The sequence below is a fragment of the Engystomops pustulosus genome, chromosome 3, assembly GCF_040894005.1.
Source record: "Engystomops pustulosus chromosome 3, aEngPut4.maternal, whole genome shotgun sequence".
In the NCBI taxonomy this organism is placed as follows: Eukaryota; Metazoa; Chordata; class Amphibia; order Anura; family Leptodactylidae; genus Engystomops; species Engystomops pustulosus.
In genome coordinates, this window is record NC_092413.1 from 18092938 (window position 1) to 18116916 (window position 23979).

Sequence of the window (23979 nt, forward strand, 5' to 3'; positions counted from 1 at the left end):
GGCACTTCCATATCTCCCAGCTCCAGTGCTATCCCACAATTCCTCTCTTCCATTAGCCATATATATAGTATCGCTGGAGCGATGGCATCAGTCGCCGCCGCCGCTCGAGTGTCTGAGATGTCACTTGTCGCTGATTGTCTCCTATCTCTCAGATGACACTTTTTTTTTTTTTTGTTCCTCAAGTGCCGCAGATTGTGAGCGGCATCCAGTATGTTCCTGGAATCCGGCTCCTGGAGCGCCGTTGTTTCCCAGCTTTTTGTGATTTTTGGCGGAGGAAGGTATTCGGCAGCCACATTCCTAATTATCAGACATTGTAACGAAACCTTCCCCATATAAAGAACTCGCTGAAAATCTCATTGCTACTTGGTGTTTGTGTTTCGGTTCGTATTGATTGTGAACAAGGTTTTGGGCAGAATCTGTCACCCTCCATCTTCTTTAACCCTTTCCTCCTATCACATCAGGCCGTATATAATTCTACATGCAATTGTAGTGGACGGAAAGCGCCATATTACAATTAGTATGCATCCAGCTCTTACTAAGGCCCCTTCCACACTGGCGTTTTTCACGCGCGAGTTCTGCGCGTGCATTTGACGCGCAGAACTTGCATTGCACTCTGTCCCATTGTATTCAATGGGTCTTTCTTCATTAGCGTTGGTTTTCACGCGCGTATCGCAGCATGCTCTACTTTTGCGTGTCACGCGCGTTTTTCACGCCCCATTCAAGTCTATGGAGACGCATCAAGAACGCATTGCACTCGCAATCATTGCAAGTGCAATGCGAGTGCAATGCGTTTTAAACGTAAGGGTTGCTAGGTGACCAGAATAACATTATTTCCCCTGCTCGTGATCGCGCATTTAATTAAAAAAACACAATGAAGAATAGAATAAAAACATTGAACACAGTGACCACAGGATCATTTAAGAGAAAAACACAGTGCAGAACACAGTGCAGAATAGATTACAGATGTTCGGCACATCTGCTTACTTGTCGGGAGATACGCGCGGAACGGTGCGCCCAAAATAGCATGTGAAGAACAATATATATGTGTGAAGAACACATTGCAGATGTATTTAAACATCTGCAATGTGTTCTTCACACATATATTGTTCTTCACATGCTATTTTGGGCGCACCGTTCCGCGCGTATCTCCCGACAAGTAAGCAGATGTGCCGAACATCTGTAATCTATTCTGCACTGTGTTCTGCACTGTGTTTTTATCTTAAATGATCCTGTGTTCACTGTGTTCAATGTTTTTATTCTATTCTTCACTGTTCTTCACATCTGCTAACTTGTCGGGAGATAATATACGCGCGGAACAGTGAAGAATAGATCGCAGATGTTTGCAACTTATCAGAAGACATTCTTTTTCAATTAAATAACACATTTTAATCCCAAACCATGGTCCCTTTGAAAAAATGCTCGAGTCTCCCATTGACTCGCGCGTGAAAAACGCGCCAAAAACGCTAACAACACGCGCTTAAAAAACGCAAAAACGCTAATTACTCGAAGGAAAAATGGAACAAAAACGCAGCCAAAAACGTCAGTTTTTCACGCATTGCACCCTGACGTGAAACGCAACGCTAGTGTGGAAGGGGCCTTAGGATGGTTGTTTCTCTGTCGCTGCTCCTGTCCCAGGTGTCGGACTTTCTGCTCTATAAAAGGTCCAAACCGCTTGACAATGAGGCCCTCATTAGCATATTGGTTGTCATATGCTTTAGTAATAATAGGATCTAGTGAACGAATTCTAACCTGTGTCATAATTGGTAGAACAAAGTCCTAATGGAAGAATGCAACGAATTGGAAGTGGATATGTTACATTTTGGAGTTGAAAATTTTGGACTTCTTGATGTCACCAATAGAGGGCACATAGGAGCTTCCTGCATTGAGCTCAATAATAGTAATAATAATGAAAATAAAAAAATAATAAATATAAAATATAATAATAAAAAATATAATAATAATGAGTATAAAGTTTCTGAGCTCCCCCTAGTGGTGGCTACTGGTTGCCTTCTTGCAACATTACACTCCAAAACATAACATTCGGAAACGCCTTTGATTGGTTGGACCGCCACCAATTTAGATAGTTATTCCCTATTATGTGGTTAAATGTCTTTAAGTTGAACAACCCTACAAAAACTAGTTACAAAAACAAGTTTAGGGGATTATTACTTTAGGACTGTGTCCCCTAGTTGTACATTGGTGATGCCATATATACGTCTTCTCCCCTTTTGGTCTTTGAAGTGTTTCGAGCTGTAAGGTGTTCGGGTTGCGTCTTCTTGTTTGATCCTTTTATGTCTTACATATAATTTCAATATCACAAAGGGTCTGGGGCTTTTATTAGAATTTAATTATCCTCCTCTCCTTTAATGTGCACCCATGGAAGTGCTCAGGAGGAGAGCCCCGATGGAGATCTGTGCCTCTCATACATGAGTAATGAGATCCTGAATCGGATGGAAATTTCACGGAAATGGGGCTGGATAGCTGTGTATTACAGATGTCCCCCCCCCCTCACCCTCCTCTATACAGAAACCCTTCATAGAGCTGAGTAATCTGCAGTAACAGGTGAGGTATGCTCCTTTTTGAAGAAGGACCTTATGGTCATCAAAGTGCTGCATTGGTCAGAAGTCTACTTGATACTGATGAGGAGTCGATATGAAAATCTCTTGAATTGAGAAATTCCCTACTTAATGGGTCTGACTTTGACTTCCATTGAGGTCCTTTGTGCTGGCACTTTGAGAGGCACTTATTATTTCTCCTGGAATAAAGATAATTGTTATATTTTCCCAGGAAGCTTTGGCTGTATGATTGTGTACGCCCATTTGATCTCCACAAGGAGAAGACACACTTTCATTCTGTTTTGGTCCTTGCTGAGGAGCGCCGGCCCTTTAAGCTTCGGTCATGAATGTCCGATCAGTAGGGTTGGTCAATCTTGAATGTCTCCAATTAGCCGTAAGAACTGCGCCATTATTTGTGTAGTGGCCAAGTGAAGTAACTGCAGCTCTGTTACTATTCATTTGAATCGAAGCTTAGTTGTAGTATTGTGGTTTGGCTTCTACAAATTTGATGGTGTCTTGTGCTTCCATCTCTGTAGACACTATAGGCCCTACTCCAGAAGTAACCTACAATATATAATCGGTCGGGTGTTTGCACCTCTTTCATCGTTTTTTACTTCCTCCAAAAGAACTAGACATGTGCATCAGCACAAACCCGCTCTATACTGCCCCCTTTCCCCAAGAACATGCATGTACACTGTGTAAGTCTTCCAGTGACGGGCTATAGGGAGAGATGGAAGATATTCTGCACATTCCACCATTGACGTCTTGGAAACCTCCTTGTCATTGTGGCTCCGCAACAAAGATTCCTCAGTCTCGGCACTGAAACGTCTTGTCTAGTTTGCACTTGTCTTTCGCCCCCGGGAGAATCTAGGGAGTAGCTGATAAGGCAGGACGGTCACGGATGAAAGACTAATTGTGTCCGGACGTCTTTTACACGTCCCATCTCGACCTTCCCGGGGGACACTTCAATCTGTGATGTCTAGGAATGTCGGATAATGGAATATTATAAGGATATTTCTATAGTGTATATTATATCTATACATATTGGTGGTGACCGATGACTAATGGCAGACGTCCCAGTGTCACATACTTAATATTCCAGGAGTAATAATGGAGGAAATCCAATGATTTGAGTTATGACACTTTATGGGAAAATCCGGGTGTTCTGGGTGTCCCCGGTGAGGGGCTCTGAGTCTATACCGTCTCTAGAGATCTGAGGCTTCACAGCCGCCTATAGGATAAGCGGCACAATGTAAAGTTTACGCCCCCCCGGGCCCTGTGATCCTGACATATGCTGCGTCTTAAAATAAAATGCCCCCGAGTCATGTTGGCATCGCTGCCCTGTGAGGGAAGGAGGCCAAGTGTACAGCGTTATGTAACACCAACATATTTCACAGCAATTTTTTTTGGAAACCTTATATTTTACTGTTGTGTGTCCCTGCACCCATAGAGCTCACAGTCTATTGTCTGTATAACATGCCCTTAGTACATATCACCAATGTGTCTTGCACAAAAAGTACAAAAATGCATCATCAATGAGCTGATTATGGTAATGACCATGGATACCCAAGATCTCTGCTCCGAATACTCTGATCTTCCTCCTGCCTTACATATATTTTTCTGTTTCTGTTTTATTTTGCTCTTAGAATTATAGGAACATATATGTAATTGTGCGTTTAAAGATTCTATTTGTCTCTATAGTAAACTGTGGAGCTGCACTCGCTATTCTGCTGGTGCAATAGCTGTGTACATACGTGACCTCTTCAGCATACGTAAGGATATAACCGTACGTAAGGATTTGGACATGTAGAAGTGTACACAGTGACTGCAACAGAAGAATAGTGAGTGTAGCTCTGGAGTATAATACAGGATCAGTACAGGATAAGTAATGTCATGTATGTACACAGTGACTGCACCAGCAGCAGAATAGTGAGTGCAGCTCTGGGGTATAATACAGGATGTAACTCAGGATCAGTACAGGATAAGTTATGTCATGTATGTACACAGTGACTGCACCAGCAGCAGAATAGTGAGTGCAGCTCTGGAGTATAATACAGGATGTAACTCAGGATCAGTACAGGATAAGTTATGTCATGTATGTACACAGTGACTGCACCAGCAGAATAGTGAGTGCAGCTCTGGAGTATAATACAGCATGTAACTCAGGATCAGTACAGGATAAGTAATGTCATGTATGTACAGTGACTGCACCGGCAGAATAGTGAGTGCAGCTCTGGAATATAATACAGGATGTAACTCAGGATCAGTACAGGATAGGTAATGTCATGTATGTACACAGTGACTGCACCAGCCGCAGAATAGTGAGTGCAGCTCTGGAATATAATACAGGATGTAACTCAGGATCAGTACAGGATAAGTAATGTCATGTATGTACACAGTGACTGCACCAGCAGCAGAATAGTGAGTGCAGCTCTGGGGTATAATACAGGATGTAACTCAGGATCAGTACAGGATAAGTAATGTCATGTATGTACACAGTGACTGCACCAGCAGCAGAATAGTGAGTGCAGCTCTGGGGTATAATACAGGATGTAACTCAGGATCAGTACAGGATAAGTAATGTCATGTATGTACACAGTGACTGCACCAGCAGCAGAACAGTGAGTGCAGCTCTGGAGTATAATACAGGATGTAACTCAGGATCAGTACAGGATAAGTAATGTCATGTATTGGATCAGTATTATCTGGAGAATGGTGTACAAAGTACTGATCATCCCCTCTTGGTTTTTGTTAGTAGATATTGTAGAATCATTATGTCTGTTAATACAGCAGAGGATTTCTTGCACTTGTGGTGTGGGGTCGGTACGTGTCGGGCTGCTGCGTATCCATACAGATAAGGATTGTACACAGCGCAGGACACTGACATCATTGTATATATAATAGGAGCTGATACTTTGTGGCCACATCATCCTCTAGATCAATAAAAAAACAGGGTTTTTTTTGTGCATCCATTGTACCTGATTACCTGACACATTGTGCCAAACTCTGCTGTAATAGTTATATAGTGAACTCCCCTTAGTTCATACTTCCCATCATGTCAGTAAACGCGCAGTTGGCCGAGGACTAAGTCCAGGAACGATAATTCACTATTTATCCTGTGTACAGTGAGATCCGAGTAGTCGGAGGTGATTTGTTGCAATGTGTTAGGCTGATTTGTCCAAGGTTTGTTTGTGTACATTGTTAGTAGCAGTAGGACTGTGAAAAATGTATCTACATTCATGGAAGTGCACTGGGGGCGTGGCCTCACAGGCAGCAGGAGCACTTCCCAGAGCTTTGTTTTCTGAAGAACTGCCCTATGAATCTTGACTGCATTTAAGTATTTTTATATGTATTCCTTTAGAGTGTAAGCTCTTTTGGGCAGGATGCTGATACTCTGCAGGGTATCTTACCCATAAGTGCTGACACTCTACAGGAGAGGGGTCCCTGCCCCGAAGAGCCCACCCTCTCTCTACAGGAGAGGGGTCCCTGCCCCGAAGAGCCCACCCTCTCTCTACAGGAGAGGGGTCCCTGCCCCGAAGAGCCGACCCTCTACAGGAGAGGGGTCCCTGCCCCGAAGAGCCGACCCCCTACAGGAGAGGGTTAAGCTTTTAGTTTAAGACTTTGCAGTCAGGGTCGTCTCTCCTATATAGAGTGCTGGCACTTTGGGCTGGACTCATGGAGTGTAAGCTCTGCGGGTCAGCTCCCTTTTCATTACCCTATGTGCACTGTCTGTCACTTAGTGTAGCAGAGCATGGCAGCGGTCTCTGCTGCGGGAGCTGCTCTGTACCCATTGTGCTTTGTATCCTTTTGACCCCTGGAGGCTCCAGCTCTTACGTGCATCACAAAGCCTCTCCGAGTGGAGGAGCAGCTGCTTCTGTACCTGGTGCCGGACACACAATCTCCTGCCACAATGTTGGGTCCCCTATGACCGACCCTAAACACTGTTCCTGATATCCGTTGCCCTTTCTATTGGCTTTTCCGTTATATGTTCCTGGGATAGCGGGGTGGCTTCCAGTAAACCAGGTCATTCTTGGGTGCTGGGTGTGCAACAACATCTGCACATTGTTTTAGGAGTTTGGGAGCCTATTGCGCAAAATCATTGCTGTGGAGTGTCCCACAAGTGTTATGTGCACCTGTGTGACCTGGGGTGTAACGACCCATGCACCTGTGTGACATCACACGACCAGGGAAATAACGAGCCGTGCACCTGTGTGACATCACATGACCAGGGATATAACGAGCCGTGCACCTGTGTGACATCACACGACCAGGGAAATAACGAGCCATGCACCTGTGTGACATCACATGACCAGGGATATAACGAGCCTTGCACCTGTGTGACATCACATGACCAGGGATATAACGAGCCCTGCACCTGTGTGACATCACACGACCAGGGATATAACGAGCCGTGCACCTGTGTGACATCACGTGACCAGGGATATAGCGAGCCGTGCACCTGTGTGACATCACACGACCAGGGATATAACGAGCCGTGCACCTGTGTGACATCACATGATTAGGGATATAACGAGCCGTGCACCTGTGTGACATCACACGACCAGGGATATAACGAGCCGTGCACCTGTGTGACATCACACGACCAGGGATATAACGAGCCGTGCACCTGTGTGACATCACATGACCAGGGACCGGTGTTTTTTCACAGGAAGTTGGGAATGAAGCCTCCTGTTGAATAACAGCAAGCAGAGATCTGTAACTGTAATGAATTGGTACAGGAAGTATATTGGAAAATTGTATCAGTTTTCATTGCACATACAGTATCAATTATTTTCTGACAGTGGACAATCCCTTTAAATTATCACTCCGTACATATACAATCCAGACGCTGTAGACGATGCTCTGTAGTTTCCTCCTGGTTGGGGAATGGTGAGTGACCCTCAGGTCTATTTCTGCTCCTCACATCATGACTGTGCACATCTCTGCGTCTCGTGGCGTCTGTTCTTTATAAGATCAGATCATTTATTCATGCTGAACTAAGAGGAAAATCTGCTTTACCATGTATGGTCTCCGAGAGGACGGCCGTGTTATGTCTCGTCTGTGTGCAGAGGTGCCGGAGTCTTACTGAGGGTCATCGTCCTGTTCTACTCCAGTGCAAAAATAATTATTGGCGCATTCTAGTGCAGCGGCCCCCAACCCCTCTGTATCCAGGTACCGGCTGCACCCAAAATTTGTGTGCCCCACATATACTCCATGTCTAACCCCAACCCATCTTATATGCTGTTTCCCACAGCCCCCTTTCTGTAGCCCCCTCCTGATGTCCGTGTGTATAAGAAGGGGGTGCAGACAAGGGGACGCTATAATACTCCTTTTTCTATAGCCCCCCCCCCCCACACACCTATAATGTCCCGTTTCCTGTGAGGAAAAGAATATTTCCTCGCGATGGGAGTTAGTTGCATCAGACTGCTTCTTGGGTTTTAGGCCTAATAAAATGTCCAATAGAGCGGCCTCCCCTAATTAACAAAATGAAGCTGCAGCGGCCTCCCCTCACTAATGGCTTTTCCAGCAGCGGCCTCCCCTCACTAATGGCTTTTCCAGCAGCGGCCTCCCCTCACTAATGGCTTTTCCAGCAGCGGCCTCCCCTCACTAATGGCTTTTCCAGCAGCGGCCTCCCCTCACTAATGGCTTTTCCAGCAGCGGCCTCCCCTCACTAATGGCTTAAGAGCTTACACTCTACAGGATGGTGTAAGCTCTTTTTAGTCCTACGCAGCCATACATATGGAATGTTTCCTACAGAGTCCGGCAGAGGATATTATTTACCCTTATATTTCACGTTTTATACATCAAATGTGAGTGCAATTTTTTTTATTTTAATTTTTATCATAAATCCTATTGATTCATCGCCAATTAACCTGAACAATAAACTTATCACGTCGCTTGTAATGTCTTAGAACCTTCATGTTTCAGAAATAGGAATAAATAACAGCGTGAAGATTGCATGGAATCAGAAAGTAGCGGAGAATTGTTCTGGTGACTTTACCATTTACTAGGTGTGAGACCCCAGTGGTTTTATGTGCAGCTTTAAGAAGTAAGATGTATTGGATGGATGCCAGACCAGGGGGGTCCAGAAGTGCTGGGGGCCCACATGACTGTACATTACCAGCTGTTTCATCAGCCATTGATGTGTCCATTGCATTTAGCAAATTATATTACTGAAAGGTGTTGGCCACTTATTGAACACTTGAAAGGGGTATAAGACCCTCATAGGGTCGTGTGTGTGTGTGTATACATTATTAGATTTATTTATTAATATTATTGTTATATTAATATTTTCCTGATAAAGTTTCCGGTGAACTTCATCCACTGACTGTTTATCTCTCCCCATCCTGGAGCCAGCAGGACACGGGACGTCACAGGAAGTCCTGGGTCCTGCTGCTCTGGAGTCATGTGACCTGCGGCTTCTGGGTGCACACTAGAAATTTTTGTAGGGTAAGTATAATATGGGTGACCCTATTAGGAACTTACCCGCTTAACAGTTTCTCTAAGTGGCCAACCCCTTTAAGAATAAATGTCAACAGCTTTTATTAAGACTTTGTCTACATGGTGACAGACTACAAACAAACCGTGTGTAGTCTGGCTCTGCATTCACACTGTGCTGCTCAGTCTGTAAATGGTGAACTGTGCAGTGTCCTGTTTCATGGACCGTCCACAGCGCTGGTGATGGGACCACGTGCATCGTAGTGATGTATGATACAAGGACTGCCGGACTGTAATCATGATGATTATATACCCCTATAATGCCTGGAGTCCCTCCCTAGGGAGGGGGCAGATAGAAGGGACTGTGACCGAAACATCAGACTACAAAGGATTTGTTTGCAGTCTGTTACCATGGTGATACAAAGCCATTTCTAATTATTATTTTTTTTCAAATTATTTTAAATGTGTAAAGATGATATAATTGGTTACAATGACGGCAGGAGCCTCTTGTCCTGACTCGTCTTCAGGAGTCTTACTTGATGTGTGATCTTTGCGGTGCGTATTCTCTCCCCGGGAGCCCTGTGAAGCCTTAACAGCCATTTGTCTTGTATCCGCAGTTATTGAATGGGGAGACGACGTTCACACGATCACAGAAGACGAAGCCGTAATGCTGGTGAATCATCAGGCGACGGGGGACGTCTGCACGTTAATGATGTGCTTGCAGGACAAAAGCATGGTAGGATGCCCGACCGAGAGGGGATAAGTGGGGGGCAAATTAGACGCTCGGCAATGAGTGTTCTGACAGTGAAAACACAACTTTGTTATGAAAACGTACATTACCTTTAATGATTAGGGCAAAGCTTCTATGGATCAAGCCCAATTGTGAGACTGCACCCAAATACTTACCCGCTCCATATCCTTCATTGCATGGTGACCTGGACATAGTGCATGGGGATCAGGTGGTCCTCAAAATATTACCTCCCTCAGGTGCTATGGACACCTTGGCACTCTATTACATCCATGCCACACATCAGTGTACTAAGGTCATCACCAGAAAGCGCAAATCTGCACTTACCATGAGGTTAGCGGGACTCTGTTACCCGTTTTTGGAAAATTACATTACTTAAGGGTAACCTGTCACCACATTTTTAAATGTACAGCTAGTGACAGGTTCCCATAGAGCTTTATTAACTGACACCCTTCTTTTAGCTAAAAATTGTTTCCCTTCCATCCTCATAATATTAACTTTATCTTATATTACCTGCATCAGAGGGGATGTCTCCTGCTCGTCCAGCCCCTCCCATCTACTACTCCCCATGCAGTTTAGGTCATGTGACCAGGATGATGTCATCGAAGGTCATGTACCCTTTACATTTGCAAAATGTACCCCATGTATGTGTCTGATCACATGAAATCACATGGATTTCTACTCCCCTCCATCCTCCATGGAAGCTGCTGTGATTTCATGTGATCAGATACATACATGGGGTACAGTTTGTTTATGTTAGGAGGCTAAAGGACCTTTGCTGATGTCACTATAGTCACAAGACGTGAATGTAACACAAAGCACCGAAAATTGACACAATATTTCCTATAAGTAATTGGAGCTATATATGTCTGTAGTTAAATTTTAGGGCGTAGGGCAGTGATTTGAAGAGACAGAGCTGTCAGTTAAAATGTGTGGGTCCTGAGCCCAGGAGAGAGAAGAGTCACAACCTGCAGATATGAGTCAGAAAAGCTAATTTGCATATCAGAAAACCGTCTGTAATTAAGGAACAGCTAATTAGTGTATATGGGGAGGACTTGTAACTCTTTATCAGCAGGCATTGTTAGTCAGAGAGATTCTTAAAGCTGATCTGTCACCAATTTCAGCAAAGTGCACAGCGTTTAATGAGACTGATTGTGTCACCAAGGTTACAGACTACAAACAAACCTTAAATAGTCTTACACCTGCAGTCTTAGACGTCCTTAGACGGGTAGGGGATCCTTCTAAAATTCCCTCTTGTATGTGAAATCACACCCGTTTTACCTTTAAAAATAAAATCTCCTCCAAAGTCATGTGAAAATAAGCAGAGAAGAGTCATGTTTTACCTGTGATGAGTCTCGCTTTTAGAGGGCGCATGGGGAGTGTCACTCCAGACGCCTCTGTCTTCTGTTATATACATAGACAACTGCTCCATGTGTTCCTAACTATGTATTTCATTGTCTGCAGCTCTGGTTCTGTATCTCCCAGAACCGCCAGCCTGATGTGTGATCTTTAATATGACACCAGAAACCTGTTTCTAGTTACTAGACAACCGGATAATGATAACGAATAATGGGGGTCATTTACTAAGGGCCTGATTCGCGTTTTCCCGACTTGTTACCCGAATATTTCCAATTGCCCCGGGATTTTGCCGCACGCGATCAGATTGTGGCGCACCGGTATGCACGCGACGGAAATCGGGGGTGTGGCCGAGCGAAAACCCGACGGATTCTGAAAAACCGCCGCATTTAAAACAATAAAAGTGTCGCTTGGGACGCGCTTACCTTCACTTGGTCCGGCTCGGTGAACTTGAGTGCGTTTCGATGCTTTTCAGCGCAGCAGCGCCACCTGGTGGACGGCGGAGGAACTACCTTGATGAATCCCGGCCGGACCCGAATCCAGCGCAGAGAACGCGCCGCTGGATCGCGAACGGACCGGGTAAGTAAATCTGCCCCAATGTTTTCAGGGGCATTTGAAGTGACGTTCCCTCTGCAGCCTCTAGACTTGACTCATCTCAGTTAATATGACTCTTCTCTGCTCATTTTGACATATCTTTGGAGGAGATTTTTTTTTTTAATGGATGAGATTTCATATTGAAGAGGGAATTCTAGAAAGGAGATTTCATACCAGACCTGAAAGGCTGATGGTTTAATGGGGTTACATCTGGTGACAGACAATCCCTTTAAAGACCTTGATCCCAAACCCCTCGGTCTCATTTCTCTGCACTACAGCAGCGGGGAGCAGTTTGGTGCAGCGGTGGTCATGCCCCGCCACCTGTACGGAGGAGACCGTGTTGTACGGCGCTTTTTTGACAGTCCTTTAAAGGGATGGGTGGCCTTCCTTTTAAAGGTGATCACCAAACTTTATAGTCTTGGACTTGAAGTAGGACCTCAGAGATGTCTCTTGCTATGTCCTTAAAGGGATTGTTTTGTGACAACAAGTTGGCACCTATCCACAGTATACCTCATAACTTGCTGATTGGGGATCTGGGGTCCACGAGAACAGGGGTTCGTCATATCCCAGTTGCCCCCCCAAAAGAAAGTGTCCAGTCCTACATTTTAAGCTGCCGCTTCATTCCCTGTCAACAAAACTGACGGAGATGGCAGAGTACGGCGCTCTGTTATCTCCGCCAGCACCATAGAGATAAATAGAGAAGCACAACTGGCTGCTCCATCATCTGTTGTAAAACGGACTGTCATTCTCGTGATCCGTGGGGGTCCCGTCATTGAGACTCTATCCTATGTATAGGGGCTAACTTGTTGTCACTGAACAGACCCTTTAAATTAATCAAACATTATGGAAAAAAATGACTTTTTTTTTTCCAGAAAAGGCGCCACCAGTGTGCACAGGTTGTGTGTGGTATTGCAGTTTAATTTAGAAGAGGTGAGCTGCAGTACAAGACGTAACCCACTGGTATCTGGGGACCTCCGGGACAGCTTTGAGGGCAGGGTATTGTCATTCGCCCCCCCCCCATGATCTTGTGTATGAAGATGAAGATACAATCCCCAGTCAGACCCCTGGCTGCAGAGGCCGATCTATATTCTGCATTACCAATGGCACAATTGCAATCCTCACTAGACCCTTGCTGCAGGATCTGATGGCCTTGCGTCTATTGCGGCCCTTCTTGTAGATGGCGTTCTCATGCCCGGGCCTCCCGCTGCCAATCACTGGCTTTCTGGGAATCATTGAACAATCTATATTGGCAGCGGACCAAGGGATTTGTAGCGTACAAGGCCGGGTGCTGTGTGCCGTCTGCCGGCCGTGGACGTCTCCCCGACGCGTGATCCTTGGGTTCTGCAGATGGACATTGCAGGTCACTGGGCTCCGCCAGAGTAGGGTAATGGGGACCAGCAATGGACCCGAAAGATGTGCGTTTATCCTTCAGCACCAGGATAGACTCTTACACACAAGTCTCTATTATTGCTAGGGCAGTTTTATAGAATATTGATTAGCTGTCCTCGGTATCAGATGGATGGGGGTCCGACACCTGGTGCCCCCCCTATTGATCTGATATTGAGCACCAATCCTTTTTTGACCATGTAAACCTGCGGCGAGTGATTTGGTATTGTCCCTGGAGAGATGTGTAATTATATCTTTGTGTGCGTGGTGCAAGTCCTCATGCACACAGCAATGTGCAAAAATGGTGTCAGCGTGTGCATGTCAGCACCACACCCGTTACCAGGTGTAAAAGAAATCCATGGTGGCCACATGAAGGTAGTCTTAGTCTGGTTGCCCAAAAGTGAGTTCTGGCCCAGTAAACTGCTCTGAGCATTTTTCACAGATCAAACGTTGTAGTGGGCAACTGGCCTTACTAAGCAGCAGGACTGGTGAAAAGTGGATTGATATTCCAGGATTGTGGCTGTACTTAGTGCATTGGGTGGGGGTGTCTGTCACACATCTGTTTTCAAACTGCTCCCCTGCCCTTGCCCTCTCCTGAAATATTTAACCAGAAATCTCCTAAGTCCAGCTACAATCCAGGAAAGGAAATCGGGAGTCCTGCTGCTACTGCCATACACAAGGGTACATTTACACAGATCTCCCAGGACGATACTTAACCATGCCTATACAGAGCACAGCAGTGTGAGGATCTTCCCTGCTCCTGATGTTCCTCCTAGAGCGAACTCTGCTGTACGGAATAGCGTGAAGATTGAGGACACGACTACTCTTTTTTTTTTTTTTTTTTTTTTTTTTTTTTTTTTTCTGATTACGTCCTCGACCAATGTGATAACGATGATGTGATGGCCATGATGAAGATGAGTGTGCAGCGACTCTCTTACCTCAGCTGTTTCGGCCACCGCTGCTGCTGCAGGGTCAGGGCAGGACATGCTCTTTCTAGGAGACCAATTATAAGTCGTCCATGGTCTCTGCCGGGTTTCAAGTTGGATGAATTTTGTGCTTTCTGTTTTAAATTTTTATTTAACTTTTTTTCTCTTTATACTGTAGGTCGTGCGGCAAATGATGTGGCTGATGGATCATATTTTCAAATACACAAACTTCGGGATCGTGTCCCTCGTGCACGGAGACTTTTTTATCCGACAGGTAAGTGAATCGGTTTATGTATGTGGTGTGACAATTTGTGCAGGTTTTTTTTTTTTTTCCATTGTTATTATTTTTCATATATTTTCCATATATATTATTTATTATTTTTTTTTATTTTTATGTAAAACTCAACCCATTTCCTTATATGGGTTTTCCCCCGAAACTGATCGGTGGGGGTCTCGGTGATGAGAGCTGAGTGAGTACTCACACTCGGCAATCTCCGTCAGCTCCGTGTGATGATGAAAGGGGCAGCCTGGCCATGTGCAACCGACTGCTACACTCATTTTGAGAGCCACAAGGGGTACGACAGGGGTACATCTGACTTCCTCCGCTCCCCCCGTTCTTGTGATCTTTGGGATTGTTATCACTTAGACCCCCACTGATCAGCAAGTTGGGGCCGATCCTCTGGGAAAACCCCTTTAAAGGGAACCTCTCACCAGATTTAACCCCCATTAAACTACTAACCCCCTTAATAGGGGATGAAATGTCCTTTCTAGAATTCCCTATTTTATTCGAAATCTCGCCCAATTACCTAAAAAAAAAAACAAGAAAAACAAAAAAACACCAAAGTCATGTGAAAATGAGCAGAGAAATCATATTATCCCTGAGAGGAGTCAAATTTGGAGGCTGTAGGTAGAGAGTCTCTTCAGATGCCCCTGTCTTCAGTCCTGTGGCACCTAGAAACATGCTGCTGGTGTCATATCAAAGATTAGAATCTCATTAATTGAGGTTTTTAGATCAGTTCAGAACTGGAGATGCAGGGAGCCAAAGGCTTTTTTTCAAAATCCAAGCTGCAGATAAAGATCCAGTTCCCATCTATGTCTTTAACGGTCTGTATCTCTGGCTCTGTAACTCGTGGAGCAACCAGCCGGATGCAGTCAAAGAGAAGATTCTCATCTTTTAAGTATGACACCAGAACTGTCCTGTTTTTAAGTGCTATAGAAACGAAGATGGGGGTGTGTGAAGTGACGCTTCCCCTGCACCCTCTAAATGTGACGCCCTCTTCTGCTCCTTTTCACATGACTTGGGAAGAAATTTTTTTTAAAGATAATTTGGTGAGATTTCACATAAGAGGGATTTTTAGAAAGGACATTTCATCCCCTACCAGAGGGACTGGTAGTTTAATGGTGTCCCATTAATCCTTGTATGATAGATTTTTATTTTTAGCTATATCTACCAGCTGTCATGAATGGAAATATTTGTTTACTTGATTATATTTTTATGCTATTCCTGAACCAATGATAAGACAGGGGGGGCGTGTCCCAGACTACATCTGACTCTGTATAGACTAAGCTAATCGGCAAAAAGGAACAGGGCTTGGGGGGGGGGAGGTTGAAGAGCAGACATTCGCCCCTTGTAGATGGCTGTTCTGAACTAAAGGAGCTCTACCCGTTAAATCCAGAGGATTCGGAAAGTATCAGATCGATGGTGGTCCACAGATCCTTTGAGGATGGGAGCCAGAGGTCACCTGCACTGTGTAGGGCTTTGGCTTCTTTACTGCCTGTGACGCACACTGCCATACAATGTACAGTGGCTATGTTGTGAATTGCAGCTTAAAAGGGTTGTACCAAGCTGCATGTTATCCCTCGTGCACATTAATCTGATCAGTAAGGGTCTGACTGATGTGTCCCCCACTGATCCGGGGGAACGTGTATCCGCATGTGTCCTGCTCCTCCATCCTATAGTTTGTGAGTGTTCTCTACCAATCACTGTCTATTAGAGCGCTTGAGATACCCGAGCGTTGTGCTCAGCAATATCCAACTGTTCCCATAGTACGTAATGGAGTGGCAGAATTCATGCTTGAACTGATGCTCCACTGATTACAGGGGGGGTCCTGCTCTTGTGATCAGCGGGGGACCCTCACCGATCAGTGTATTATCCCCTATCATGGTACCATCCCTTTAAAGCACTCGGGATATAATCCGTTTTCTGTCTCCATAGGGCAAAGCTTACCGTGACCAGCAGCTGGTCCTCCTGAAGGTCCACCTAGAGAAATACTACAGAAGTCGAGACCGAAAGTGGATCATCTTATTCCCAGAGGGCGGCTTTCTCAGGAAAAGAAGGGAAACAAGCCAGTTATACGCCAAAAAAAATAACCTGCCATTTCTTACTCATGTCACCCTCCCGAGACTGGGGGCTACGGAAGTCATCCTGAAGACACTGCTGGCACAACAAGAGAACGGCACGCCAGCAGGGGGCGACAGGGCGCAGGCGGGTAAGGACAGCAATGCAAGGAAAAGTTTTAGGTTTGCTTTCCGGTCAAAAGTTTTCATGGGGAAAGTTTTTTGTGACTCTTCCAGTGATAGATTCCATAGGGGGCATGACTAAACTTTTCCAAAACCCCTTGTATTTTTGTCCTGGCGGCCATATATACAATCGGGAGGGGGGGGGGGGGGAATTCCAGACCCAGGACCCCCTTTTTAATTTATAAACAAATGTAATAATGATCCCACAGCAAGTAATGGCTGACGGGGCTCATCTTTTAGGCTATACCCAGACATGGTCGCTGTATTGGATGAAGGGTTAGTGTTTCCGGTGGGGAAGGTGGTCACGTAGCATCAGAGACCAGAATTGTCTCCGAAATCGATTAGCCCCAATCACATTCTTATAACGATCGGATCAGCACCTGCAGCTCTGTGTGCAGCAAAATGAAGAACACGTCACATAGCTGTGCATCACAGGGAACAGTCCCAGTTGTTGTTAATAACGATTGGATCAAACGCCACAATCCAACACGGGGGGGCAGTATTATGGAATTTTTTTTTTTATTTTTTTTTTTTAACCATTCCTTCCCATGGGCATTTTTGTTTTTGCCTTTCCACTTTTTTTTTTTTTTTTTTTTTTTTTTTTATCCTTTCCTTAAATTTTAATTTTTTTATTTTTCCGTGTACAGAGCTGTAGGATTCTTGTTTTCTGCATAACAAATTGAATCGTACCTTGTAGAACAACTGGAAACGTTCCCAGTGATGCACAGCTATGTGACGTGTTGTCCCAGGCACTGAACACAGAGCTTAAAGAGAACCTGTCAGGCGGATAAAACCCTGTAGGAGCACTTGGTAAAGTCAGCAGCTCCCTAGCCGTCCCCTCAGGTATCGCATTGTTAAATCTCTAGCTTTATCGGAACATAACGATGAGCTAGGAGACAATCACTAAGTAGCGGTCCTATTGTCGGTGGTCCGGGGAAGCGGAGCCTGGCAGCCACTGCCGATATCAGGTGTGGGAGTGGCGGTCGGGGGAGAAGCTGGAGAGGGGAGCGCCCTCATGATTACCCCTGACCTGTGTAAGATGGGTCTTACGATCAGACCGCTATTGTTTCCTATTTTTATCAGTATTTTCTGATAAAGCTGGAGATGTAACAATGCTCTTATTGGGGGGAAGGGGAGCGAGGGAGCTGCTTTCTTTAGCAAGTGCTCCTACAGGGTTTTATTCGCCTGACAGGTTCTCTTTAAAGGGGTTTTCCGACGGGATAGGGCCTAACTCACTGATCAGTGGGTGTCTCGGACAAGGAGTCCGATTGGGTCCCACATGCCTCCGTTGGACCCCTTGTCGCTCTACATCAGATTAATGGAGCAGACGGCCACGCATGACCGTTCTGCTCCATTAATCTCTATGGAGCTGGCGGAAATCGGTGAGTGGTTATGCGCAGCCGTCTGCTCCATTAATCTGACGGAGCGACAAGGGGTCCGACGGAGGTACGTGGGACCCCACACTGGGACCCCCCACTGATCAGTATCTTAGGCCCTATCCTGTTGACAACATGTCACATAGCTGTGCATGACAGGGAACGTTCACAGTTGTTGTAGGCGGTACAATATGTGGTGCAGGAAACAAGAACCCGACAGCTCTGTACACGGGGGGGAAAAATGAGAAAAAATTAAGGGAGGGATCAAAAATTGGAAATGCAAAAATGAAAAGGTGCATCAGCAGCAATGGGTAAAAAAAATAAAAATTAAAATGTCTTTAGCTGTGCCCCCTGTGTTGGCTTGTGTCGGGCCCCGCTCTTCAGGCCGCTATGCGGTTGGGCGCCCTGTTGCGGTTGCGGTGTCGCAGCTGCTGATACGATGTGAATATTGATACAGGCCCCGGCGTCTCCTCCCGATTGTAAACTCGGCCCGGTTTGTGTTCAATTAAGAAATCAATGAATGACATTAATGAAAGCTTAAAGTTAGTGACCTGCATCCAGTGTATCACAGATTTATAGCCGCTGCTCGGCTCCATTTCACCATAGATATATGGCCGTCATGTACTCGACCGCTCTTGTGTTCCCCGCCCACGTCTCCCCGTACAGTAACGAAAGGTGTGTTCTCCAGAAATAAATGGGGGCTTCATCTGCCCCTTGTAATGTCATCTTTAGTATCTTTAGTAATGTCATCGAAGGGACTTCACCCACTAACATTTGTACACTCTACACCATGTTTGTCTCTGATCACACGAAATCACAGCAGCCTCCATGGAGTTCTACTCCTCCCCATCTACCATAAAGGCATGTTATGATTTCATGTGATCGGATACATACATGGGGTACATTTTGCAAATGTAAGTGGGTGAAGAACCCTGGATGACATCAACCTGGTCACATGACATGACCCTGGTCACATGACCTCAAGTCCTGAATAGTGAGCAGGGGGAATGGGGAGGAGCCCGTGGACTCGGCCGAGCAGGAAGCGCCCTTTGACTCCTGCTGGATCTGGCTGTATTCCAGGTAAGATAACAAAGTTGATATTATGAGCTTTATGGGAACCTGTCACTATCTGTATTTGTAAAAAAAAATGTGATGGGTTCCCTTTTTAAAGGTTTTTTTTTTTTGACACTTTTTACTACTCTTGACCTACTCATCACCCCCAGGGATCTGTCGTGATTGACCATTAGGCAGTTAATAGTAAGTGAGCCAGAAAAACCCCTTTAACAAATTGCAAAAACATTACAATCATAGATTCTCTATGTGAATCTGCGTACACTGGTATCCCTGGAATTTTGGGTTGAATACAGAATATGGACGACCCAGCACATTCACACCGTTCCTGGTGAACTGATTGAAATTCCTTAATTCACCTGTGGTGGCAGTGTAGGTGGAATCTTAACACTTGGCGCTGGGTTCTTGCATAGATCAGTACTGATTGCAGGGATCCGCCCTCTGGTCTAGGACATTCGTGGATCTTTACATGTATAGGTGTAGGGACAATGTATCAAAACCGGTGCCAAGCAGATGCTAACCCATAATATTCCACACCAGTTTAACTATTATTAGATGTCAGTCTTCCTTTGCGATAGCCCGATCGAATATCTCCTGCATGAGATGACGTATCCGGTTTCATTTACAGGGTGCTTCTAAATTGACACCCCTAAACTTGACTCGCCTCAGGTGAAATATGACTCTTCTCTGCTCATTGTCGATTTAGTTTGGGGGAGTTTTTTTTTTTAAATAAGAGAGTTCCCATAAAAGAGGGAATTCTAGAAAGGACTTTGTATCCCCTACCTGAGGGGGCGTCTGGTTTAATGGGGTAAAATCTACGAAACGGATAAACCTGCAGATTATCGCCACCCTCAGCAGAATTCTCAGTTTCTAGACTCTCTGATCACCCCGCACCAGAACCAAGTGACTTGACCCGGTTTTATAACCAGTATTGGAGGTGATAATAAGCGCGGCGCTCTGGGAATAGATTTTCGGGCTTTGCCAGTGGATCGTGTAATTGCTCCTGAGCTTTGTGTTGTCCTGCACAGCGTGAAATATTCAATAAAACTTTGCAGTTTTTTTTTTTTTTTTTTGGTTTTGTTTTTTTTTCGCAAAATAGCTCCTGCCACGTTCAGTAAATACTTTGTTTTTCTCTAGAAACATTCTAAGAAAAGTGGATTTAGAAAGATAATTTGGTTTCGCCATCCCTCTGTTATTCTTCCTAGAAATTGAGGAATACATCGTTACAATTGTTATCATTTGGGGAGAAATGGGGGGGGGGGCGGGGGGGGGGGGGGTTATGTTTAAACTGACTCACAAGGTGATGCCAGAGATAGATTGTGACGGGACACACCCCTTTGACCAGGGAAATGTTACCGCCCAGTTGTTAGTTTATCTCAAACCTTTCTCCGAGGAATAGAATAACCCTGAATCCAAAGAAAAGATGCAGATTCCATGCCGGATCCTCGTGAAAGAGAACCGGTCACCAGGAATGTAACTTTTAACTGGTGACCGGTTCCAATAGCCTGTGGTATGCTGATTTCAATAATGCCTTCGTCAGCATTCTGAATCATTTCAGCACTTGATAAAACTGCAGCAGCCTGTGTCTGCCTCCTCTCCTCCGCACTTGTGCAGCTCCCTCCCCACTCCCTGTCATGTGTATTGAGCAGGCAGGAGAGGGAGGGGGAAGGTGCGGAGCAAAGGAAGAATGCAGGAGGAGACTGGGACACGGGCTGCAGCTGTCCCCTCCCCATATGCTGCTGGCAGGGAGACAGGTAATGTGAAATAAAGTTTTATAAAGCACTGCAATAATACAGAATTCTGACCATAGACATTTTTTAAAGTCCGCATAGCAAAGGCTATTGGAACCTGTCACCAGCTAAAAATTACATTTCTGGTGACGGGTTCCCTTTAAGTCCACTTATCGACAGGATGACAGGTTCGACAATGTCTTTGACATTGTAAAAATAATTCTTACCCTCTTTGAAGTAGTGTAATGCACCTCTCAGAGTAGTTTCTGTTACATGATGGGTGGGATGTAAAGCGAAAAATGAGAGGATTTGAGGGAAAAAAATAAATAAAAATGTGACCGTGTGTGTGTGTGTGTGTGTGTGTGTGTGTGTGTGTGTGTCCGTTATTTTGGTATAGAGTAAGGGCGTTCTCCAGACTAAAAATATTGATAATGTGTCCAATGCCTATCACTCCCTACAGCTCCGCGGATAAGCAAAGAGTGGAAGAGGAAGCAGGCAGCGCCATGCTCTATGTAGTGGTTAGACAAGGATACTGCAGGTCAATTCCCCTTCCTTTGAATGGGAGATGAGCTGCAGTGACTTTACTCAGCCACTATAGACAGAATGGTGCTGCTTCCTGTCCCATTCTCTGTGTATCCTCTGATCTGTGGGGGTGCTAGGGGAAGGACCTCACCAGGCGGATATTGATCTCTATACATTCAGTAGAAGCCTCAGAGTTTGTATCCACATGTTCTACATATACCGTGTACTTATCCAGGGACTAAAAGATATAACAAACTGGAAATTTTTCGATTTTCGAAAGAACTGAGATCCCGAGCTATAACCCCGTGCAGCTGCTCCTCCCCCATAAAATATTAATGATCCGGGAACCTTTTACATTTAGGTTACTTGTTCAATATTGATGGAGGTGAAGAATGGGCTGGAAGTGATTCCAGACATAGCGGCCGGGGAGCGTCCCTGTGCCCGGACCCCAGGGGGCGCCGCCGCGCCAGCATTACACTGCATGTGCTAAATAAATCATAGAGCCTAAAATAATGGCGAAGAAGACGAACAGATGTGCGAGTAGCATCACCACGGCTGAGCAGAGCCGAAACATTGTACATGTATCTAATCTGTCACTGTTTAGGGGGAAGCTTTACCCATTAAAGATGTCACCAGGCTTTACCCCATTAAATAGCCCCCTCAGGTAGGGGATGAAATGTCCTTTCTAGAGTTGGCTCTTTTTATATGTAATGTCACCCATTTACCTAAAAAGAAAGAAAAAAAAAACAAGTCATGTGACAATGAGCAGAAAAGAGTCACATTTTGCCTGAGCCGAGTCAAGTTCACAGGCTGCAGGGGGAGAGTCACTTCAGATGGCCTGATCTTTGGTTCCATAGCTTCTCGAAACCTGCTCCTGGTGTCATGTTAAAGATAAGAATTTAATCTGTGATTTGCATCGGGTTGTGGTTCTGGTAATTACAGAACCGGAAATACATTTCCATAGTTGGAAATGTGAGCTGCTGATAAAGATCCAGTTCTTGCCTATTAATTTAACTGTGTGTAACTCTGGTCCGGTACATCACAGAACCCCTGATGTGCTCTAAATGATTCTTATCTGCAATGGGAACCTGTGACCAGATGTAACCCTCCAAATCCACACACAACCTCATCCAGCAGGTCCTCAGGACACGTTGCTTCATTCTTCCCGAAATTTACTTGTTGCACAAGATACAGTCAAGGAGGTGGGGTATCTGGACCTTGCAGTCAAGCAACCCCGCCTCCATTTCCACTGCCCACCCCGCCACCTTCCTTTTATCCCACCTCAATATCCGGTGTCACTCTCTGAATTGCCGAGGTCTCGTTCATGCGCGGTGTGCATGCAGGTTCCCTCGCTGCATCACAGGAGCTCTGCGCAAGCTCCACACAACAGCAGCCGGAGCCAAAACTTTGGGGTCCCCAAAATACAACATCTGCTTTTTCGACTCCCTCCGATACATACATCCCCTGTACTACCATGGATGATTGTATGAGACAAGCCTCTCCATCTAGGGGGAGAGTTCTGCCATATTTGGGGAGGCTTATCTGGTTTAAAGGTTTTGTGGGTCCATTTAGTGTGCGGTACCGCTAGCAATGTGTTTGTATTGGGGCGGGCCACATCCTGATGACCTATCCATTTCTATGGAAACTGGTGTCCTTGCATTGTTTCAAGTTCTGTATATTTAACCTATAGATTCATAGGTTATAAGCATCCAAATCCAAGCAACCCCTGGGACTCGGCACAGGATTCTGACAGGGAGCCAGGGAAGTTTAACACACAATTATACTGCAATGAAAATGGACAAAGGCATGTTTGTTACCAAGGTGTCATGGGCTTTTGCAACCTGTCTTTAGTGATAATGATGTCCCTGCTGACAGGTTCCCTTTTAGGCTGCTAACTAGATTGATGACAACAGTCCCATCCCTTATTGAGATTTATTTCTTATAATCTGCCAGATATGACTTCCATACTTCACTTCCCCGGCGCATGCGCACGTCCCTCTGTGCATTCACGGGACTCTGCTGTCCATTTAGGATATGGATGGATTTACTGTGCAATATACATTAGAGGGGTAAAGGAATTAAGGGTGCACATAGATGTACAACCGGGGGTGGACTCTGGGGCCGTTGCCCCCTTTATACTCGCATAAGGGCAGTAGTACCAGTCCTTTCCATAAGCATTCCCGCCTCTCAATCTCTGCACTTTAGGATATTCCTTGCACAGCAAAGTAAGGGTTAAGGTTATAAAGTTCTCATCATGTAGTAGGACATAAGCCGCACGGTTTGCATTGGCTTGTGGTTTGTATGTTCTTCCGATGTTTATGCGGTTCGGCATAGCAGGTTCCTCCAGTGGTTTTGCAGAGATCAGGTCCCTCTGGGCTTTCAAGTTTACAACTTTATGGTTTGTACCCCAACTTTGGTGTACCGAAACGCTTGAGGTGTGAACATACTCTGATGTATTATTGTGGATTTTTGTAATTAATCATTTATTTTTTTTTCTTCTTCTTCTTCCAAGATCGGAAACATAAAGGCTTGCAGTGGGTAATAGACACCACCATTGGATACCCAGATGCAAATCCCATGGACATTCAGACCTGGATTTTGGGCTACCGGCCTCCCACTGTCACACATGTGTACTACAGGTAGGACCGATCCCACTGATTAATTCTAAGAGCAATGGGGTGGCCCTGGATTACAATAGCGCCACCTGCATCCCTGGGCTGTGTGTGGTATTGCAGTTATACCTCCTTCACTTGAATG

General features: G+C 45.3%; 1 protein-coding gene across 2 annotated transcripts in view; it reads left to right on the top strand.

Annotated features, from left to right (window-relative positions):
- The window catches only part of LPGAT1 (lysophosphatidylglycerol acyltransferase 1), a 60153-nt gene that overhangs the window by 23189 nt on the left and 12985 nt on the right, over nt 1-23979 (top strand). For both annotated transcript variants that reach the window (XM_072140175.1, XM_072140176.1), the window contains exons 3-6: nt 9611-9729; nt 14182-14277; nt 16219-16492; nt 23735-23861. In XM_072140175.1, coding sequence (XP_071996276.1) covers nt 9611-9729; nt 14182-14277; nt 16219-16492; nt 23735-23861 — 616 coding nt within the window. The remainder of the gene's footprint in view (nt 1-9610; nt 9730-14181; nt 14278-16218; nt 16493-23734; nt 23862-23979) is intronic.